Below are 10,176 nucleotides of genomic sequence, written 5' to 3' on the forward strand. Positions count from 1 at the left end.
TCCTTTTTTCTTGAGTCAGGGACTTCAGCAACCCAGCTTACTGTCACACTTTCTGAGTAGCAAAGGATGACCATAACCTCCTGATCTTCCTGCCTCTACCTCCCAAGTGCTGGGACTACAGCAAGCAGTCCCCACGTCTGGTTTTATGGTTTATGATGTACTGGGCATCAAACTCAGGGCTTTGTTAACATTCTACCAGCTGAGCTACATGCCCAGCAAATCTGTCTCTTAAACAGCTTTAGAATAATACACTTTTTGTTGTATAAAGAATGTTGGTACAGTGGCTACAACACAAAAGCCATCATTGTTCCTTTTTGAGTAACTAGTTCACTTGTATTATGTACATTCATACTGTATGCAAACATCATCACAGTCCATTCCTAGAACTCATTTTGGGGAGTGGGAAGTGGAGGAAAAAACCAAGCTGCCTTTGAACTTGCAGCAATCCCAGTGACTGCCTCCCATGTGCTGGGATTACAGATGTGCATCACCCATGTGCATCATGCCCAGACCTGTACCATTAAAATTAAGTGTTTCCCCTCTTTACCTCATATTTTGTTTTTTGTGTGTCTGCTAATTTTCTTGTTCTAAAGTACCTCAGTTAAGAGAATGACACTATTTTTAAAGTTTTGCATTGATTGTTTTTTTTTTTTTTTTAAAGGATGATAGTATGGAAGAGAAACCATTAAAAATGAAAGGAAAAGATTCTTCAGAGAAGAAACGGAAACGGAAGCTAGAAAAGGTAGAACAATTTTTTGGAGAAGGAAAACAGAAGACAAAGGAACTAAAAAAAATAGATAAGCCTAAAAAGAAGAAATTAAAATTAAATGTAGACAAATCAAAAGAGCTGAATAAATTGGCCAAGAAGTTAGCAAAAGAAGAAGAGCGAAAGAAAAAGAAAGAAAAGGCTGCTGCAGCCAAAGTAGAGCTTGTGAAAGAGAGTACTGAGAAGAAAAGAGAGAGAAAGGTGCTGGACATCCCCTCCAAGTATGACTGGTCAGGAGCAGAGGAGTCTGATGATGAGAATGCTGTATGTGCAGCACAGAACTGCCAGAGGCCGTGCAAGGACAAGGTGAGCTGTAAGCGTCCGCTGGCTGCTGTGAAAGGGCCAGCGCTAATGGTTGTAGAGATAGATATGTGTAATACAACAGTATAGTTGTGATTCTAGGATTTGAACTTTAAGCATAATTTTTTTCTAAGTTTATATAAACCATTTTAATAAAGCTCCTTAAGTGTGCTTTAATGGAGGAAACACAATTTTTAAAAGTCATTTACAGCCAAGCAGTGGTGGCACACACCTTTAATCCCAGCACTTGGGAGACAGAGGCAGGCAGATCGCTGTGAGTGAGGCCAGCCTGGTCTAGAGAGTGAGTCCAGGACAGCCAAATATACACAAAGAAACTCTCTCAAAAAAACCAAAGACAGAGCCGGGCGTGGTGGCGCACGCCTTTAATCCCAGCACTCGGGAGGCAGAGGCAGGCGGATCGCTGTGAGTTCGAGGCCAGCCCTGGTCTACAAAGTGAGTCCAGGATGGCCAAGGCTACACAGAGAGACCCTGTCTCGAAAAACCAAAAAAAAAAAAGGAAAAAAAAAAAACCAAAGACAAAACAAAAAGTCATTTACCACCTGGAGGGATAGCTCAGAGGTTAAGAGCACTGCCTGCTCTGCTCTTCCAAAGATCCTGAGTTCAATTCCCAGCAACCACATGGTGCCTCATAACCATCTATAATGAGATCTGGTGCCTTCTTCTGGCATTCAAGTGCACATGTAGGCAAAATAGTATATACTTAATAAATAAATAATTTTTAAAAAGTCATTTACTAGAAACATAAAAAAGTTAATTGACACTCTTGGCAAGCATTGTACTTCATAATCAATGTGCAGGTCAAGCTTCAAAATACTCTTTCCACCTCCCTTCCTGTGGTGTGATTCAGAGCTGTTAGCCACAGTCACCTGAAAAGTCTGTCTTTATCTTATTCACACTCTAGATGAAGGTACTCTCTTAAATGGAATGATTTTTTTTTTTTTTAAATCAGACTGTTAGGTGTATTGCAGATACATGTAGTAACTATTTAACCATAAATTTTAAGTATATAATTTAGTGTTGACGTTACTAGGGGCATAAAAACTCAATTCTCCCTCTCTCTCCCTCCCCCGCCCCCCAGTTGGTTGGTTGGTTTTTGTTTTGTTTTGTTGAGACAGGGTTTTTCTGTGTAGCCTTGGCTGTCCTGGACTCGCTTTGTAGACCAGGCTGGCCTCAAACTCACAGCAATCCACCTGCTTCTGCCTCCCTAGTGCTGGGATTAAAGGTGTGTATCACCACACCCAGCTCAATTTTCTTTTTAAGATTTGTTTGTTTGCTATATATGAGTGTTCCATTTGCATGTAAACCTGTATGCCAGATCACATTATAGATGGTTGTGAACCACCATGTAGTTGCTGGGAATTAAACTCTGGAAGAGCAGTCAGTGCTCCTAACACTAAGCAATCTCTCCATCTTCAAAATCTCAATTCTTTTAAGTGACTGGAGATATCTTTTATTCTTCCTGTTAAGAATACTAGTAAGGAGAGCTGGAGAGATGGCTCAGAGGTTAAGGGCACTTGACTGCTCCTCCAGACGTCCTGAGTACAATCCCAGCAACCACATGGTGGCTCACAGCCATCTATGATGAGATCTGGTGCCCTCTTCTGGCCTGCAGATGTACATGCAGGTAGAGCATTGTATGCATAATAATAAATAAATAAATCTTTAAAAGAATACTAGTAAGGAGCCATTGTGGTGATACAGATTTGTAATTCAGTACCTGGGAGGCTGAGAAAATGTGGAATTCAAATTAGAGGCTAGTTTGGGCTACCTAGTGAGACCCTGTGTCAACAATATGTATAATTTTAAAGGGCTCTGGGGAGAAGGCTCAGTTGAAGGGCTTGCATGCAAGCATAAGGTCCTGAGTTTGGATCCTTACACAAACTGGGCATAAAAGCATGTGTCTGCAATGGTAGCTCTGAGGTGAAGGAGAAGGAAGGCAGGTGTAGCCCCCAAACTTGATGGCCACAGTCCAGCACTTGCTGTGCTCTCGGATCAGTGAGAGATCCTTTCTCAAAGTAAAATGGAAAGCATTAGAGGAAGACATGCTGTCAACTGCTGCCACACACAGCTTATAGTTTTAAATGTAGTCTCATACTGTTTGATATTTAGAATTTTATTAGCTCCTCAGTTTGAAAATAAAGAATAAACTGTACCACTGTTTCCTGAAATTGTACCTCATTTACCTTCTGAACTAAAATCTTAGCATATTTTTGGAGCCTAAAAGAGACATATGAGCATCTTATGTTTACAGATGATGATATGACCTAAGTTACATAACGAACTAATGGTAGAACCACAAACCAAAAGTCAACCTTGGCCCTTTGACTGTTCCAGACTCACATTCTCTGCTAATACCCCAAGTCGTGAATCCTTTTTTTGTTCATTTACTAAAGAGGCCGGCCAATAGAAAGTTAGCTTTTCCTCTTTAGCTATGAAAACAGCAGCTCAGTGTTGTTAGATCTTTCTTATCTCTTCTTTCTTCTTTAGCTAACTTTTAATCATTTCAATGCTAACACTATGTCACTTCTCTTATCCCTCTCATCTTCCTTCAGCATGTAGCCACCAAAGGCACCACCACTGCATTCACTATATATACAATTAAGTATAAATTAACTTATGAAGCTGCCTCAAAAATTCCAACTATCTTAATCAAATGTTTGATGTACAACTTCAAAACAACAAGATAATAAGAAAAACACTTTTAATGCCGGGTGTGATGGTGCATGCCTTTAATGCCAGCACTTGGGAGGCAGAGGAACAAGGATCTCTGTGAATTCGAGGCTGGCCAAGATAACACAGAGAAACCCTGTCTCAAAAAACATCCAAAAAAAACTTTTTCAAAAACATATCATATTCTTTAAAACATCATACTGAATGTCCCTTCATCATTTCTCCTATCAGTAATGGCTGTTATTTTTTCTAAAAATGGAAAGATTGAAAAAAAAAAAAAAAAAAAAGATTAAGTGGCTACTTGAATGTACATAACTTCAGTTTCAAAACAGCTTACAAAGAGTAAAGAAAGGTAATATCTTTGGGCCCAGGGGTCCCGCTCAAACTAAGGCACCAGCCAAGGACAATACAGGAGGTAAACTTTAAACCACTTCCCAGATCTAGCCAATGGTCAGAATATTCTCCACAGTGGAGTGGAGAGTGTGATATGACTTTCTCACGTACTCTGGTGCCTCACATTTGACCATGTCCCCTGGAGGGGGAGACCTGGTGGCACTCAGAGGATGGACAGCAAGTAGCCAAGAAGAGACTTGATACCCTATGAGAATATATAGGGGGAGGTAATCCCCCTCAGGAACAGTCATAGGGGAGGGGAATAATGGGAAAATGGGGGGGGGAGGAATGGGAGGATACAAGGGATGGGATAAACATTGAGATGTAACAAGAATAAATTAATAAAAAAAAAAAAAAAAAGAAAGGTAATATCAGAGGAAGGGGAAGTTTTCTGAAAGTTTGTTTCTTTCATCAGTTATGCAGTTTGAGCTGAAATTAACTTTTAATCCCAGCACTCAGATAAAAGTGTGCCCCCCTCTCAAATATATTATGTATACAGTGTTCTACAGGTATACATGCAGGCAGAAGAGGGCACCAGATCTCATTATAGATGGTTGTGAGCCACCATGTGATTGCTGGGAATTGAACTCAGGACCTTTGGAAGAGCAGAACAGGCAGTGCTCTTAACCTCTGAGCCATCTCTCCAGCCTTCTCTGAACTCTCTTTGTGGAACTTTTTATTATTCACTTCTTCATAAGAAGTTTGCTATGAGCTGGGTGTGATGGTACACACCTTTAATCCCAGCACTCAGGAGGCAGAGGCAGGTGGATCGCTGTGAGTTCAAGGCCAGCCTGTTCTACAAAGTGAGTCCAGGACAACCAAGACTACACAAGAGAAACCCTGTCTTGTGTGTGTGTGTTGAGGGGCGGGGGAAGTTTGTTACAGTAAATTAAAATATTTACATTTATGAATATTTGTCAAATATTTAGTATTTGCTACCCTTTGGTGTTGAAAGAATTTTGTGAAGATGTTGGTCAACCAAATAATTTATATTATTGGCTTTACCAGTCATAGCTCCTTTTAGTGTGGATTATCAAAAGCTAGATGAAGTAGCTGTTAAGACACGTACCTGGTACTAAGATAGGTTTGTGACCAACTGTCACAGTTTTCCCAGGGCTGCCTAGATTTTAACACTGAAGATTTCGGAAACTGGGAAATCTGTCATTCTTAGACAAACTGAAATGGTTAGTTAGAGTGTTCAGAGTACATAAGTTGGTTAAAACTAGTAAGCTGAGATATCACTAAATATCAACCCCCAATAGTATTATGCTGTACAGTGTCAATAAAATACAGATTGCCAAGACCTTAACTCTGAGTATGAAATCACACAACAAAATAAGAATGTCAAGCTATCATTATTTCTCCTCTTCCATTTCCCTCCATTTCCCCTTCTATTTCTTCTTTCTCTTGATGGTGCTGGGGATAAAGCTCAGATCCTTAAAAATGCTAGGCAAACATTCTTAGCACTAAGCTGATAGACATCCAGCTTACTATATTACTTGATGTAGGGGGAGAGGAGGAGCGAGTCATGTGATAGTCAGAGAACAGTAGCCAGTTCTCTCCTTCTACCATGTGGCGTCTACCCAAAGAGTCAACTCAAGTTGTAAGGCTTGGCAGCAAGGCCTCTCACTTACAAAAGATCTTTCTGGCCCTATTTCTCTTGAACAGACATCTGAGCACAGTAACTAATTTATTATACTGTATTATTAGATTGGGGGGGGGGGGTTGAGACAGTGTAGCCTTGGCTATCCTGGACTCACTTTGTAGACCAGGCTGGCCTCGAACTCACAGCAGTCTGCCTGCCTCTGTCTCCCGAGTGCTGAGATTAAAGGTGTGCGCCTCCACGCCCGGCTTTCAATTTCTTAGCTATACTTTTGCTTTCTTGTGAGGCAAAGCATATAGTTACAAATGGAATTTAGTTGAGGTGGGAATAGTTAAATTGCTCTGAATTAGCCAGACATTGTGGCACACACCTTTAATTCCAGCACTCAAGAAGCAGAGGCAGGAGGATCTCAAAAAACCAACAACAACAAAAGAAAAGTTGCTCTGAATTTATAGGAAGCACAAAGAAGAGAGAGCAGTGGTCTGACTTAAATTTATAAGAATCATCTAGAAAAGCCGGGCGTGGTGGTGCACGCCTTTAATCCCAGCACTCGGGAGGCAGAGGCAGGCGGATCGCTGTGAGTTCGAGGCCAGCCTGGTCTACAAAGCGAGTCCATGATGGCCAAGGCTACACAGAGAAACCCTGTCTCGAAAAACCAAAAAAAAAAAAAAGAATCATCTAGAAATCGACGCTTTGTTCTCCGAGTGTGTACTTTCCTTTGCTTAATAAACTTATAACTTAGCCACAGTAATCCCAACATTGTGAAGGCTGAGATGGGAGGTCTCATGTTTGAGCCTGGTAGAGTGCTGGACTGAAGATGAAGTTTGCAGCTAGCAAGACTGTATGCTTAGGAAGGAACGCCTAAAGGATGTGATTATAGGAATAAAAAAAGCAGATATTTAAGAATGCTTATAAAAGACATGATAAAAGCTAAATGGCAATTTTTTATAAATAATTTTTCCATCTCTTTTACAAGTGCAAAACTTACTAACATGGCTCTCGTAAGCTTTACAAACTATGGAAGCATTTTGAAAACCACTCACCTTCCCTAAATAAAACTTATTTACCTAGCCAAGGCTTCCTTGGTTCTTATTCACTGGCTGTGCTGAGAGACTTTTTTGATCCCTTCGTATTCCTTTGCCCCAAGGTCTGATAAAGCTCATGGTTTTAAGTGGCTTCCTGTATGGACACCACAGTGATCAGTCAGCCTTTATATTGTGAAGGGGGATGGCCGTAGCTCTTTTCATCTTAATGAAAGAATCTTGTCTTCCATGACATTAAGTATAAGAACTGCAATCACCTTCCAAACCGAAAAGCCTCAAGTTACACATTCCTCCTTTACTGTTAACTCCAAGGTTCTAAGTCACCAAACTAAAGCCCTTTCCTGCCTCTTCTAGTCACTGTAGGCTATGAAGAGTCAGTGCTTGTCTGGCATGTGCCGCTGACACCTGTCATTTTTTCCAGACTAATTTTAAACCCCAGAATAATCTATTGACCTGTGTCTTTGACTGTTGTAATTGGTTAACTTGTAAGATTTGACCTCTGATATTTGCTAACTTTTTATAGGGAGTTGTATTTGTAACGGAAGAAGAGAAGAATAAAAAATAGTAGTTTTAAAAGTGGCCTATGTGACTGCTTTTCTAAAAAGGTATTTAATGCTCTTAGTACTTTGGCTTATCTCTTTGAAATAAAGCTAATCCACAGGATTGCCTCACATTGTTGTACTCTTCCTTTCTTGATTGTTAATTGCATTATCTTAGAGCCTAGAAATTGTTAATATTAGCTAAAACTACTTGGCTGCTCTATTAGAAGTTTCTTTTTTTGTCAAGTATTCCCCAATCACGTTTCTGCCTCACAAGGAACCCCAGGTATTCATGAGGTAATGGAGTACCTAAGAGGCCTAATGTTGTGGACACACTATGGTAAAATATAATTTGGGGGTATTAACTTCTCAGCTTCTTTCTTTGAAAAATAACCCCATAAGAAGTGATATCTATCTCTGGATATCCCCGTTGTTTGCTCTCCTTTAATCCAAGAACGCTCTCTGGTTTGCTTTTACTCTGGCCTTACTGTTATGATACTAAACATTTCCCAATCTTTATTTTCTACAGGTAGACTGGGTACAATGTGATGGTGGCTGTGATGAGTGGTTTCATCAAGTTTGTGTTGGTGTATCCCCAGAAATGGCTGAAAATGAAGATTACATCTGTATAAACTGTGCAAAGAAGCAGGGGCCAGATAGCCCGAGCCAAGCACCACCACCTCCCTTCATAATGACCTACAAAGTACCAGTGGAGGATCTTAAAGAGAACAGTTAGCAGATGTTTGGTTAGCTTGCAACATGGGGGGAACTGGACCACACTGAGACCTTACTCATCAAGCAGAGTGGTCCCAACCACTCAGAATGTTGTTTCCAAAGATGAATGGACTTCAGGGAAAGTCCTCTTACTGCTGGCTTCCTCTGTGCATGGATTGTGTGGGCTCCATTCTCTATCATCTGTGCAGGGGGTGTCTTCTTTGGTGCAGCAGCCAAGTATTTCAAGTCTTGACTCCCATGAGTATGGTTTGCTAAATTAAGGTCAGGTTCTTCGTGGAACTCTGAGGTGGCTGTTTGGCATTAACACATTGATGTGCTTAGTGGGGCATATAAGATGTGGCTTGTGACCAATTGATACTAGTTGTAGGTTACAACCTACAGGCGGTGCCATCAGAAGGCCCTGGTTGTTTGAATCTCCTTAGTTAGGATAGTTGGACAGGAGTCAGAGTACAACTCTCTTTCCATAATTACTTGCATTTATGCACTACTGAACCAGTTGAGAGGAGCAGGCCAAAGTTTAGAAGTCTTTAGAAGTCTTGGAGTGGCAGTGCAGCCTACGGACCTCAGCTGCTTGTGCTCATTTGTATCAATAAGAAAATCTGACTAGACTGGATTCTGAGAAGAATGGGTTTGCTTGTTTGTTTTTCTTATTTCAAGGCTAGTAGCCTTGGTTTGAGAAGTCTGGGTCTACGCTTTAGAGACGAGAGCCACTTGGATCCAGGCTTCTGGAGGAAGTAGGGGGAACTATGAGAACACTTTACTGAGCCTCAGTGATGCATGCTTACCTGGGAAACCCTTGTTCACAAGTATTCCAGACTCCACCATGCTTCAGGCATGGCCATGAGCAAGACTGGCAAATAACAGCTTTTGCCTTGCAGCCCTAACCCTAATTAATGCTCGTAGTTTCCAACATGGCCCCAGCAGATGTCGATGAATAATACCATGGCTTCATCAGAGGATTTGGAGTTATAGGTCCTCTGGGCATGAAGCTGTTTTAGTAAATCTGTTTTTAAAAAGAAAGACTTGTTTTTACTTTTTTCTAAATGTCTCTGACTACTGACTGTTCTATAGATTATTTTTCCTTTTTTAACATACATATATGAATATAGATAGAGATATATATATATTTACTGTTACCAGCAACGTACGACAGAGTTTAGCATCAAAAATCCATTTGGGAGTTTGCATTTTCTTTTGCTTTTTGATAAATCCCATTCCTTTCTTGTAGTACAAAGAGTTAGCAATCCCTTCTTCATTCTCACCTAAACATATCTTCCACTTTTCTTCTATTCAAATAGATAATATATTTCTTCCATGTTGGGACTTCTCCCTGTGTGTTGGGCAGCTTGGTCTTAGTCAGTGCTGAATGTTTTGTACGTTTGAAACTATGGTGCTGTGTCTCTCACCCCCTCACCCCCCCCCCCCCCCCCTCCCCCCCCCCCCCCCCCGCATTGGGTTCTGTGTTCTTACAAAGGTCTTAGGTGTACTCTGTAAACTCCTACTAGAAGGGGACTAATATATTTTAAAAGACAAAAAGTTTTTCTAAAAATAATGTTTATCTTCATTTTCCTGTGTTCTTTATTTTGGTTTAAGAACCTGCAGTTTGACTTAAACTCATCAGTTGTCCTTTTAAAGGGAGCATTGAGCAAACCTAGAAAGTTTATAGTCTCTGCTCTCCTTTGCCTCAGTCTCCTAAAGAATTGTCTTCTAGTAACTAGAAGTGAGATGTACTGTCCAGTTACAGACTGTATGGGTATGAGGGTAACCTCAAAAGGCATCTTAGGAAAAGAAAAAAGTTTTCTTACAAAACCCCTTACCCCAAGTGCCAACCAGGTTTGACCGTGCTTAGTATCCAAGGTCAGATGAGACACACACATGCAGGTGGTACGGCTGTAGGTACGACATCCAGTTTCTGTAAACACTTGTTCTGGTTTATACTACCTACTTTTTGGTCTCTTCACTTAATATTAGGTAACATTTGAATATCTTGACCAGTTACATGGTTTGAATGTGTTGCTGTGTTTGTGTCTTGAATTTCCATCTGATTTGAGTGTGGGTTAAAGTTTCAATAATGGTTACACAGTTAACTAAGTAATTAGTTAATTT

At 40.6% G+C, this 10,176-nt stretch overlaps 1 protein-coding gene across 1 annotated transcript in view; it reads left to right on the forward strand.

Moving 5' to 3' along the window:
• The window catches only part of Kdm5a (lysine demethylase 5A), a 78,323-nt gene extending 69,892 nt beyond the window's left edge, over positions 1-8,431 (forward strand). Inside the window, 2 exon segments of the mRNA XM_051155258.1 lie at positions 662-1,072; positions 7,865-8,431. Of these exon segments, the coding sequence (XP_051011215.1) occupies positions 662-1,072; positions 7,865-8,071 (618 nt within the window). The 3' untranslated portion in view covers positions 8,072-8,431.
• The last annotated feature ends 1,745 nt before the right edge of the window (positions 8,432-10,176 follow it).

Source organism: Acomys russatus, chromosome 13 (genome assembly GCF_903995435.1).
Source record: "Acomys russatus chromosome 13, mAcoRus1.1, whole genome shotgun sequence".
Taxonomy (NCBI): domain Eukaryota; kingdom Metazoa; phylum Chordata; class Mammalia; order Rodentia; family Muridae; genus Acomys; species Acomys russatus.